This window comes from Orycteropus afer, unplaced genomic scaffold, assembly GCF_000298275.1.
Source record: "Orycteropus afer afer isolate SDZICR_OR568_19922 unplaced genomic scaffold, OryAfe1.0 scaffold00242, whole genome shotgun sequence".
In the NCBI taxonomy this organism is placed as follows: Eukaryota; Metazoa; Chordata; class Mammalia; order Tubulidentata; family Orycteropodidae; genus Orycteropus; species Orycteropus afer.
This window is the reverse complement of record NW_006921829.1, coordinates 5,216,760-5,230,273: the sequence shown is the minus strand read 5'-3', so window position 1 is coordinate 5,230,273 and position 13,514 is coordinate 5,216,760. Positions and strand designations below refer to the sequence as shown.

Genomic DNA, 13,514 nt, shown 5'->3' with positions numbered 1-13,514 from the left:
TCTATCCAGGATCTCCTACAAAGATCCTCTTCCAAGCGGTTGACAGTAGTAGCCGAGCACCATCTATTTCTTCTGGTCTGATAGTCGTATAGGCTGCAGATTGGATGCCAATTCTCTCCATTTTTAAATGCTGACAATTACTCAGGTTTATTTGTTTTTAACGGCTACCATTTATTGAATTACTCAGTTTTTTTAAAGCACCTGAGGCTGAATCTGGCCTGTGGGCTACCAGTTTGCAACCTCTATAGCTTCTGAAAGGAGCTCTGATGGCACTGTGGTTAAAACATTGGGTTGCTAACCAAAAGGTTGGTGGTTCGAACCCACCAGCCATACCATGGGAGAAAAATGAGGCATTCTGCTTCTGTAAAGAATTACAGCTTTGGAAATCCAGTTCTGCTCTGCCCTATAGGGTCACTCTGAGTTGGAATCAACTCAACGGCAGTAGGTTTGCTTTTTTTTGATTTATAGCTTCTGAATGCCTGTCTAACTATTAATAGCTAGTATTTCTTGGCCTCCAGATTTACAATTTATAAATTTATATCCTTTGCTGGTTACACTTCTACACATATATTCCATTCTTTCATATACATTTACTGAAGGCACTGACTGGTCTGTGCCAGAGTCCTGGCCTATCTATCTCTGTCTTAACTGCGGCCACATTTTGATAAGACAATGGGCAGAGCACGTTAATCAGCATATGAAATTCCAAAAGTAAAAAATGTGTTTTATATAGTCCTGTGATAAAGATCAACAACATACCTGGATAAATTCAATTTCTTCTTGAGACACAAGTTTCCTTCTGTATTTCTGAGGTAACGTTTTTATTATTTCTGCAGTGTCTGGTGGACCCTGCTGCATCCGCAAATCTGGTGATTTACTTCCCTTAGAATGCTGTGACATTGCAGAAGAGTGTGACGGCATTCCTGCTGATCTCAAAGCTTCTGATACTGAAATTAAAAAAAAAAAAAAAAAAGCACATTCAGAGAAATTGTTTGAGTGTCTTAAAATACTCTTTAGTTTATCTACTATTGAACAGTCTACTCATCCCTGAATTATAAGTCAGAATTAGAGGTAGGTGGTAGCGTAGTGCCTAAGGCATTTGACTGCTAACCAGAAGGCTGGCTGTTCAAACCCACCAGCCACTCCTCGGAAGGAAGGTTGGGCAATCTACTTCCGTAGTGATACCGCCTCGGAAACCCAAGGAGGGGTTGCGGTGAGTCGGGTCTGACTTGATAGCACATAACAACAATAACATCATAGAATAAGGAGTTCTGGTGCCATAGTGGTTAAGTGCTTGGTTGTTAACCAAAAAGCTGGTGGTTCAAACCCACCAATGGCTCCACAGGGGAAAGATTTGGCCGTTTGCTTCCATAAAAGTTTACAGCCTTGGAAACGCTATGATGCAGTTCTACTCTGTCCTATAGGGTTGCTTTGAGTTAGAATTGACTCAATGGCAACTGGTTTGTTTTCTTGGTATTATAGATTAACTTAGTTGAGTGGCTATACATAATTTCCTAAAAACTTCATTTTAAAACAAAGAGGTAGTTTTAAGTACTAAATTACTAAACTGTACAATAAAATTTCTAGTTAGTAGGGTACCCATTATGGGCAACCCACATTACTTAAGTTTTTGTCATATAATCCCTCATAGGCCAAGACACGTAGGAGTTTACAGGTAATACCTTACAATGTGGAATAAAAAAGTTAGTAAATGTAAACAAGAGCAGTTTTCTCAATATTTTAAAACTTGTTCATCACCCATATCTTAATTCTTCAACAGTAGTTATAATAAGTTAAAAGTATTCCTATAAAATTTGTCAAACCTCCGATTAAGATCAAGTATTTTATAATAAAATGAGCAACAGAGGATCTGGTAAAAAGGAGGGGTCAGATAAAAACAAAACCCTTCTAGAACTTTCTACTTGTGGATGTGATCCCATTTGGGAACAGGGTTTTGTTTTTTATGTTAATGAGGCCATAACAGTGCGGGGTATGTTGTCAACCAATCACGTTTGAGAATGAAAGACCTGATGAGGTACAGAAGAAAGCAAACACAAATGGAGCAAAGATAGATGCCACGTGGAAATCTCCAAGAAACATAAGAACAGTGATAGAGAAGCTGAGTCAAGGGTTTTTCCCCAGAGCAAACAGAGGGCCTTGGTCCTGAATTCAGACTTCTAGCTGCCTAAACAAAGAACATATTTCTGTTCATTACAACCACCTACTTGTGGTATTTTTATTACAGCAGCACTAGCAAACTAAGACAGTTACAGTATATAAACTCAGTATCATTAAAAATTCAGAGATCTGTTGAGTTACTACCTTTTTAAAATGGAATAAAAAGTTCTTTTCTACTTGCATGTTGCCTGAGGCACCATTTTAAATTACAATAGGAAGGAAGGTTGGGCAATCCTACTTCCATAGTGATACTGCCTCGGAAACCCAAGGAGGGGTCGCTATGAGTCGGGCCGACTCGACGGCACATAACAACAACAACAACAACAACTGAATATTAAAATGAGAAACACTGCTTATAGTGAAATATTCATTTGTAAATATGCATGTACACACACACCCCCATCTAAATAAAGTACAACTTACCATTAGGTTTAGGGTTGTCAGTTCTATCAGGGAATCTTATTAATGGAGTATGTGGCTTGACTACCTAAACAAAAAAGAAAATATAAGGGAAAAAAGTAAAACACTAAAATAATCTCCTAATACTAATTATAATAAGTGATTTACTCAACCTCATATAAGATGCCTTTGCTAAAGTAAAACACTTAATATTTGATAGGAATCATATTCTTCCTGACCTGGAAAGCCAGTCTATGAATTATTAGCTTGTTTTTCTGCTTTTCCTAGTAACTCTACACACAAGACATTTTACTGAGCAGTCAAGTGCCTTAGGCATAGGGCCTAAGGCACTTGACTGCTAACCAGAAGGCTGGCGGTTCAAACCCACCAGCCACTCCTCGGAAGGAAGGTTGGGCAATCCTACTTCCATAGTGATACTGCCTCGGGAACCCAAGGAGGGGTCGCTATGAGTCGGGGCTGACTCGACGGCACTTAACAACAACAACAACAACTACTGATCTCATAACACCCCTATGAAGATGACATTGATTTCATATTGCAAGACTTATAGATAACCCTGCTAGTTGGTAGAAAAAGAATCTGAAGTTTCCTGACTTGTATCAAGTGTTTCTTCCCTGTAGTGTTAATACCTAACAGTTAAAAAGCAGTCATATTGAAATTTAGGTAATTTTACAAAACTTACTTTTCTTAGAACAAAAGTAATACATTCTGAAGCTCAAGGAGTCAGACCAGTTCCCTGGCACAGGTACTGTTGCCTGGGTGGGACTGTGGGATTTAAAGAGACTGAACCCACTTGGGCCATCCACAGACCCAGCAGCCTCTTCACACCTGCTCTCTATAGTGAGTTCTCAGAGACTGATGTACAGAGAGGTTTAGTCACCTGCTAACACAAGTGCCCCTGCCCTGCCTGAGTTGTGACATAGAAGAAGTGATATGGGTTCTTTTGCTGGCTCACGTACCTGCCTTGGAAGCCAGTGACATTGTTGTGAAAGACAGTTCCTTCTACTGTGACTGGAAGGGCCTCCAGCTTGGCAGGATGATCTGTGCAGGGCTCCTACACATCATGGGAATCATCTTTGCTTTGAGCAAGTTGCAAATACAGATGCAAGTCCAGTCAGAAGCACAACCCCTTACCTGAGAAAGCCACTCTGCTCATCACTCTAGGCACTGCCAGTAACTGCTGGGCCTAGGACCAGCTTCACGGAACTCCAAGACCTGTCTTTCTCTACTGACACTGGCTCTCACCACTCCCTCCCCATCTTGGGGGCCTTAACCTCCAGGACCCTCTTCCTCTCCAAGGGCAGTCCGTAGGCTCCTTTCTGATAGAGGTGGGGGGAGGCTATCCAAATCCTATTTATAAGTTAAAATGTTGCATTTCTCAAATAAACAAAAATAATCCATTCTGTGTAAAAAAAAAAAAAAATTTAAAAAGCACAAAGAAGAAACACGATCTATAATCCAAACACTCATACAAACCAGACTGTTAAAATATTTGATAGTCTTTTATTTTAGTTTTCTTTTGTACACCCAAACACACAGGTATTCTTTGAATATTTTTATAACATATTTGAAGAATATTAACATTTCCATCCCTAAAATTCCAGATAGTATGTTGCTGTTGTTTGTTGCCATTGAGTCAACTTTGGCTTACGGTGACACTATGTACAAGAGAACAAAATGCCACCCAGTTCTGCCCCATCTCTACGCTCAAGCCCACTGAGGTAGCCACTGTATTCTGAGTGCCTTCCAACTTAGGGGCCTCATCCTCCAGCACTATATCAGAAAATATTCTCTTGTGATCCATTGGGTTTTCACTGCTTGATCTCATCAGGCCTTTCTTTCTGGTCTGTTAGTCTAGAAGCCCAACTGAAACCTGTCCACCAGGGGGACCCTGCTGGTATTTGAAATACCACTGGCATAGCTTCCAGAATCATAGCAACATGCAAGCTACTAACCAAAAAAAAAAACCTAATGCACTGCCATGGAGTCAGATCTGACTCATAGCAACCCCTCCTTGGGTTTCTGAAGCGGTATCCCTTGGGAAGTAGATTGCCCAACCTTCCTTCTGAGGAGTGGCTGGTGGGTTTGAACTGGCAGCCTTCTGGTTAGCAGTCAAATGCCTTAGGCAATATGCCACCAGAGCTCCCATGCAAGCTATTATAGAATGGCAAATTGATAGATAAGTGGTAGAGATAATACTATAAAAACCAAAACCAAACCTGTTGCTATCAGGTTGATTCTGACTCACGACAGACCTCAGCAGAGCTGCTCCATAGGGTTTTATTGGCTGTAATCATAACAGAAGCAGATTGTCTGGCCTTTCTTCTATGGCATCTCAGGATGGGTATGAACTGCCAACCTTTAGTGTAGTAGTCAAGTGCAAACCTTTTGAGCCACCCAGGGACCTTTAACAATGTTATAACCCCCACTGCTGGTGAGTTGATTCTAACTCATAGTGCCCCTACAGGACAGAATAGAACAGCCCCAAGAAGGTCTCCAAGGTTGTAATCTTTATGGAAGCAGACTGCCACATCTTTCTCCTGTGGAGTGACTGGCAGGTTTGGACTGCTGACCTTTTTGTTAGTAGCCAACTGTTTAACCATTGTGCCACCAGAACTCCTTAACAATATGCTATAGAGAACCGTAAATGGATCGACCATTCTAAGAATCTAATAAACCAAGTACCATTTTTAATTAAAGTAATCTGTAAACTGCTATGTAACTAGAGAAACTGATGTGTGTGTGTGTGTGTTCATCTGCCATGTATTTGTATATATACATATGCATTTTATATGGGCACAGAAGTAAATAGGCTTGTTGGCACTGGCCTCAAAATGCACCGTCATAATTCACTGTTGTGAGAAAATGATGGACTATAATTGTCTCCCCCAGCACAAAAGCACGCTCAAGTCTTCCATGTCAAAAAAACAAAAATAATTTTTTCTCTAGTAACTGTTGCTTCTCTTCCATCACCAAGCTTCTTGAATGTTCTATCCCAGATGGCTCTCCCTGGTTAAAAAAAAAATGTCAACAGCTTTCAGGACAAAGTTCAAAGACCTATTTGACACTCCCAAGGCCCATCATGATCTGACCTGTTCCTACTTCTCCAGCCTCATTTCCCACCACTCCCGTATGTACCTCTTACTCCATGTATTCTGAAGTACTTTTCATTTCTCAAATTTATCATGCCATTCCCATCCCCATTCCATCTACAATTTATGTTCTCTGTCAGGAAATCTCTCCTCTACCCCACCCTACTCTCATGTCTACCCCTTCACTTGAATACTTGTCCTTTAAAACACAGCTCAAATGTCATTGTGGAGACATTTTCCCTGATTACAAAATCTAGTAGGAAGGGCTCCTGGGAACAATATTCAGAGTTACTGAGGGTTCAGAACAGTTTGTGGCCTTTATATTGAAGATCAGTGTAGCTAGATATAAAATCCTTGTTTCATATTTACTTTCCTCACACCCTTAAATATCTATTTGTTTCTTTAATGAAGTAGTATTGTTGAAAACTCTGAAGACTTTTTCTCCATTTTAAATGCTTGGTCTTGTTGCATGGATCGTCAAAGAATTTTTTTCTTTAAAATGTAATGATTTTTCTAGAATATACACATTGGTCAACCATACTGGCTCAATTTTCCCAGTACAAAGTCTAGGTCTTCTAATATATTTTTAAAAAAGAAAATAAAAAGGGTTTATTAAATTACAACTTCTGGAATTCAGTTTGCTTTTTCTTTTTCAGAGACTACTTATTATACAAAGGAGTCCTGGTGGAGCAGTAGGAAAGAGCTCAGCTGCTAACCGAAAGTTTTGCAGTTCAAATCCACCAGCTACTCAGTCTGCATCTGTAAAGATGATAGCCTTGGAAACCCTATGGGGCAGTTCTGGTCAGAATCGATTGGATGGCAGCAAGTACTTGTTAGGCAGAAACATGGCTGGCCAGGAGGGTGAATAATTAAGCCAGAGGGAATTACAAGAACTGGTCAAGCAAGGAGGCACCTGACCAGAGCCCATACCAAATCCCAGCACATAACCCTTACTTACAAAAGACCCCAGCACCTGACTCTTACTCACAAAAGCCCCCAACCATTTCCTGCCCACTATGTTAATGAAGTGCTTCAACTCTGCTTCCTACCCCCATGCTAACAGGGTACTTTAACCTTACTGGTTCCTGTAACACATACCCTGCTCTCAATCCGGTCCTCTAAGAACCAGGAAGAAAATCACTATAAAAAACCCTTTCTTTCACCTGGGCAGCACGACTTCTCTGGCCCCTCTCAGGGATCCGTGAACCTTGCCCGGGCCCCTCTCGGGGACCCATAAACCTCTCCAGGGAGCACAGAATAAAACTTCTCTTTAACCCCACTTTTGTGCATCCTCATCTCTTTATTGTGACCTTACAGTATTTATTATACAAAATTTCTTACCTGTCAGCTACTTCTATCACTTTCTCTGAGTCCTTTTAATCTCTTACTTCCTTAGTATATAATTTTGTTTTTTCTTTTTTATCCATTATTAAATATAAATTCTGAGGTGCCTATTTATTACCTTATGTTTATTCTAGTTTACTGTTCACTTCTGAAAAGTTCTTCTTTTATAATTTATAAGTAAATTATAATTTTTCACTGAACTCAAACTGCTATCATTAGGTGCTGCTGAGTCAGCCCTGACTCACAGTGACTCTATGTACAACAGAAAACACTTCCCAGTCTTGTGCCATCCTCACAACTGTTTGAGCCCATTGCTGCAACCATTGTATCAGTCTATCTCATTGAGGGTCATCCTTTTTTCCACTGGCCCTCTACTATCAAGCATGATGTCCTTCTCCAGGGATTGGTACTGCCTGATAACGTGTCCAAAGTACATGAGATGAAGTCTCACCATCCTCACTTCTACGGCACATTATGTCTGTACTTCTAAGGCAGATTTGCTCATTCTTCTGGTATATATATTCTTTATGGTATATTCAATCTTCTTTACCAACACCATAATTCAAATGCATCAATTCTTTTCAGGTCTTCTTTATTTACTGTCTAGCTTTTACATGCATTTGAGACAATTGCAAATACCATGGCTTGGGCCAGGTTCACCTTAGTTCTCAAAGTGACATCTCTGCTTTTTAACACTTTAAAGAGTCTTTTGCAGTAGATTTGTCCAATGCAATACGTAATTTGATTTCGTGACTGCTACTTCCATGGGCACTGACAGTGGATTCCAGTAAAACAAAAACCTTGACAACTTCAGTCTTTTCTCCGTATCAAGATGTTATGTTGCTTATTGGTCCAGTTGTGAGGATGTTTTGTTTTATGCTGAGGTGTAATCCATACTGAAGGCTTTCATCAATAAGTACTTCAAGTCCTCCTCATGTGCAGCAAACAACTTTGGGTTATCTCCATACTGAAGGCTATTAATGAGTCTTCCTCCAATCCTCATGCTACATTCTTCTTCATATAGTCGTTTATCTGATTATTTACTTAGAATAAAGATTGGGTAAGTATGCTGAAAGGATACAACCCTGATGCACACCTTTCCTGATTTTAAACCATGCAGGATCACCTTGTTCTATTATGATGACTGTCTCCTGGTCTATGTACATGATGTGCACAATTATAATGTCCTGGAATTTCTGTTCTTCACAATGTTATCTGTAATTTGTTATGCCTAAAGGCATAAAGCTGAACACCACTGCATAGTCAATAATAAAACACAGGTAAACATTTTTTTAGTATTCTCTGCTTTCAGCCAAGAGCCATCTGATCTTGGTAATGATATCCCTTGTTCAGTGTCCTCTTCTGAATCTGGCTTGAATTTCTAGCAGCTCCTTGTTGTACTGCTGCAACTATTTTTGAATTATCTTCAGTAAAACTTGTGTGTGATAATAATGATACTGTTTGACAATTTCTGCATTCTGTTGGTTCACCTTCTTTGGAAAGGGCATAAATACACATGTTTTGCAGTCAGTTGGCCAGTTAGCTGTCTTCCAAATGTCTAGGTATTTATTTCACCATCACTAAAATCTTAAACTAAAATTTAACCCAACCCCAGCTACCACTTCTTATTCTCTCAATTAATTCATGCAGTCAGCTTCATTAAGCCTTTCATTTCCTTGATAGTTCCCTTTTCTCTGAATCAATCGGTTCCATCCTGACTTTACTTCCTTTCTTATCTAGCCTGGAACTCAGGGTCCAGTCAACCCTTCTCTTACCAGCACCCTATCGCTGTACCCTTATTTTCATCTTGATCCCAAACTATGAAATAATCCAATCATCCATCTTCTTCCCCTGTGGCTGATATAGGTCAACTATTTCCTAAATGATAAACTATTACCTTTTTGCTCTCATATCAACTGAAATATATCAAATGTATAGTGTTTGGCATTCAGCAGGCACTTAATTAATACCTTTAATTTACTCTTCAAAAATTACTTGTGTGTCATACTCTTTAGTTTCTCTACTAAATATTCTGAGATCATGTTTTGGATTTCAAGTCAATTTGTGCAGTCTGTTGAATTACTACTCTTTCTTCAAGATATAATCAACATCCAGAATCTAAGATCTATGGAGGCATCATGCCTATCTTTTTGGCATTGTAGTCCCAGCACTGAATATAGGCCTGGCACAGAAATACTCAATAAATGCTATTAATGTTATATGTAATTATTATATAACATTAACACACAGTGCTTTATATTATGAATATTTGAGTACAGGGCTTTGCTCCCATTAGAGAGGCACAGACCATTTCTACTTATAAATCTCATAGTATTTTTTTTTCTTTTGACTTACCAGTAGTTCTTTCTTTTCTATTGCTGTGTCCTATTCCATTTTATGACTCCATCACAATTTGTTCATCCTGCTCATGAACATTTGGAGTGTTTCTGATTTGTGGGCTATTCTGAATAAAGCTGCTAAAACATTCTTTTTGTGGGTAGATGCACTCATTTCTCTTGGATATAAACCTAACAGGAGAATTACTGGTCATAAGGTGGTCACTAACTTTATTGGAGACTGACAGTTTTCCAAACAGGCTATACCATTTTACACTTCAAGCAGCAATGTATGATGCTTCATATGGTTTCAGGTGCTTCATACTCTCATCACCACTTGGTATGTCTTTTAAATTTCAATCATTTTGGTGAGTTTGTGATAGTAGATCCTGGTTTCAATTAGCCTTTTCCTGATGAGTAATTATTTGGGCATCTTTTCACAGGCTTGTTGCTTATTTGGATGTTCTATGCATTACCCACTTAAATCTTTAAACCATTTTTGAAATTGGGTTATGCATTACGGATACCAGTCCTTTTCCAGATGTACATATTAGTTATTTTCTCCCTGTCTGCACAGATTCTTTCATTAATAAACACTTAGTAACTATCCACTGAATAAATCAATGACAATCATTTGTTGCAATAGGATCAAAGACTGAAATCTAGGATTATCATTTAGATTGAGACTTCAGAAAAAGGTATTTTAAGACATGTAGCTGTGCAGGTGTACCTGTCATATGAAACTAAAATTTAATCATAAAATAATATGGTTTCAGGATTAAAAAAGACTGTGTTAACTAACCACTAAAGTGGAGAGTGTGTACATCTGTATATGAATTTCACCTCTCTTATATAAGCTAAGGACCACAGCTGGAGAAGCAAAAACAGGAGTTAGTAGCTCAACTGCAGATTAAAAAAGTTACTCTCGCTGCCTATCTAAACTCACACAACAAAAGCTTTTGAAACCAACAATAAAACATAAACTACAGCTAAACTTAAATAATATATTTTTTTCTATTTCTCTTATCCGGCCTGTAGTCAGACGCTTGAAGAAGTTATGAAGTATTGTTGTCAGGCGAGGACGCAGCCCGAGACCCGCCAAACCCTAGTCCTTGAAGGGACACTGGGTTGGAATCAGGTTTCGCTTCCTTTCCCTCTCCATTACTTCCTTCCTTCCTTCCGATTGGTTGAATGAGAACATCACAGACAATGTTACCGCGGCGATTGGCTAGGCTATTGCCAAGGCAGCCTAACGAGTCTTCACACTCCGAAGGGAGCTAACAAGGTCCTGGACTGTCCAAGGACCCTGGAGCGATTATGTGCCTACCTGCCGAGATGCCGCACTCCGTAGCGGCGCTCGAGCTGACCTCAGCTCCGGAACCCGGCTCACTGCCCAGCCCAAAGGGCTCAAAGGTCCAACTGTCACACACACCCTCGGGCGCCGCCGCCAGCCCTACTCAAGGTTGCGATCACCGCTCAGCCTCCTCCAAAGCCATTCCTCCCCAGCACCGTCGCTATAGTCAGCACCATCCCTACAGCCCACCGTGCGGAATGTCGACCGAATCTCTTTACCTGAACGACCCTGCTGGCGGACGCCATTTTGCTGCCCATCATGACCCCCAGCGCACAGGCAGCTTCCGGGGCGCGTGTGAGCCACAACGATAACCAAGAGCCAGAGACAGCGAAGACAGGACCTGCCTATGACGTCACAGGGAGGAGCGAACTCCTTGTAAAGGATTCTCTGCCACTGTGGGACTAGGCCTGCCCCTGGGTGCCAGACGCTGCCCCGCCCCTCTTACACTGACCCACGTGTTTCACCATTGTTTCGTTTTGCTGTTAAACATTGGGTTTATTTTTCCCTTTATTTTTATCAGCCTGTAAGTGATCTAGGACCATTTCCTCTACAGAGTCAGTTTACAATTTCGCTATAGTCCAAAATTCAGTCTCAAACCAAGTTAAATAATATAAGCTTTGTGGCTTCCTAAAAAATCACCTCGGTAAAACGTCGGAAGTTAATGGTAAGCTCAGAAAGAGCAGTCAATTGTGGGTCAATATGAGACCATCTCATATGCCTTAATGGATCTCTGGTGGCTAAGTGCCTAAGGTATTTATTTGACTGCTAACCAGGAGGTTGGCAGTTCAAACTCACCAGCCACTCCTCAGAAGAAAGACTGGGCAATCTACTTCCCTAAAGATTTACCATCTGGGATATAACAGTAAAACCTGCAAAAGCCAGAACCTGTGTAAGGCGGAATCTTGTCAGAGAAAGAAAACTCAAAATGAGGTAGAATCCTTAACAGAGTGATACATGCACCCTGTCAAAGGCAAAAAAAATTGCAGATCCAGAACAAATGGGCAGTCCCATTGAGTTCTGGCTTTCATAGGTTTCACTGTATTTGATTTTGACTTTCTGTGTTCTCTACATTTATTCCTGGGAGCTCTGGTGGTGCAGTGCCTAAGGCACTTGACTGCTAGAGAGGGTTGGCAATTCAAACCCACCAGCTACTCCTCGGAAGGAAGACTGGACAATCAACTTCCATAGTGATACTGCCTCAGAAACCCAAGGAGGGGTCGCTATGAGTCGGAGACGGCTTGAAGGCATATAACAATAACAACAACAACATTTACTCCTGATAGCAAACTGCTGCTTCTATTTAAAGTTTGAGAGAATTCAAAAGTTCAAACTTTTTTTTAAGGTTGTATTTTGAAACATAAGCTACCCATGTCATTCACCAAGTTATATATTAAATCTTATGATAAATAACAGCAACCTCGGTGGCGCAATGGTTAAACAGAGCTTGACTACTAATCAGAAGTTGTATCCTTGGAACTGCACCAATTGGAGAACATAAAGATACACAGCCTAGGTAATCATGGGGCAGGTCACAGTCCTATAGGGTCACTATAAAGACACACAATAACATAACCAAAAAACAAACCCACTGCCATCAAGTTGCTTCTGAATCAATAGATACCTCCATTGAGTTTCCAAGGAGGTAAATCTTTATGGAAGTAGATTGCCCAGTCCTACTTTCCTGGAGGGAGTTCTGGTGGCATGATGCCTAAGGCACTTGATTCTAACTAGACGGTTGGTGGTTCAAACCCACCAGCCACTCCTTGGAGGGAAGACTGGGTGATCTAGTTCCATAGTGATACCGCCTCGGAAACCCAAGAAGGGGTCGCTATGAATTGGAGACAACTCAATAGCACATAACAACTTTCCCTGGTGGGTTTGACCCACCAACTTATGGTTAGCAGTCAGATGCCTTAGGCACTGTGCTACCAGAGCTCCTTTAATAGCAACATGGTAAATATTAATGTTTATGTTGTTGCAATTTTTAATACAAAATATATTGTCACCATTTGATGCAATATTGTAGCTTACTTTGTTGTCATCAAAGCAAATGAAGGCAGGCCTGTATTCATAGGGGCCTCTGGGTAGAGTCCTCCAAACTTTTTCTTTAATAGTGCCACGCAGGGCCTCCACAGGTAAAGTAGCTTTTGTTGTTAGGTGCCTTTGAGTCAGCTACTACTCATAGCAAACCTATATACAACAGAATGAAACTCTGTCCAGTGGTAAACCATCCTCACAATCCTTGCTATACTTGAGCCCATCTTTGCAGCCACTGTGTCAATCCCTCTCACTGAGGGTCTTCCCCTTTTTTGCTGACCCTCAATTTACCAAGAGATCTCTGGTAGCATAGTGCCTAAAGCACCTGACTGCTAACAGGAAGGCTGGTGGTTCAAACCCACTAGCCACTCCTTGGGAGGAAGGTTGGGCCATCCACTTCTGCAGTGATACGACCTTGGAAACCCAAGGAGGAGTCGTTAGGAGTCAGGTCCGACTTGATGGCATATAACAACAACCACCACTTTACCAACCATGACATCCTTCTCCAGGGAATGGTCCCTTCTGACAACATGGACAAAGTAGGTCAGATGAAGTCTGGCCATTCTAGCTTGCAAGGAACATTATGGCTGCACTTCTTCCAGGGCAGGGGTTGTCATTCTTCTGGCATTCCATTGTTGCCGGCACGGTAGTTAATGAGTCTTCCTTCAATCCTGATGCCACATTCTTCTTCATATGGTCAACCTTCTCAGATTATTTGCTCAGCATATAGATTGAATAAGTATGGTGAAAGGA

The 13,514-nt window shown here is 40.7% G+C and overlaps 1 protein-coding gene across 1 annotated transcript in view; it reads right to left on the bottom strand.

The window, feature by feature from the left end:
• Nucleotides 1–10,984, bottom strand: part of MRPS36 (mitochondrial ribosomal protein S36) — a 21,613-nt gene extending 10,629 nt beyond the window's left edge. Inside the window, exons 1-3 of the mRNA XM_007949185.2 lie at nt 10,943–10,984; nt 2,602–2,665; nt 760–947 (exon numbers count right to left, since the gene is read on the bottom strand). Of these exons, the coding sequence (XP_007947376.1) occupies nt 760–947; nt 2,602–2,665; nt 10,943–10,984 (294 nt within the window). The remainder of the gene's footprint in view (nt 1–759; nt 948–2,601; nt 2,666–10,942) is intronic.
• Between the last annotated feature and the right edge of the window lie 2,530 nt (nt 10,985–13,514).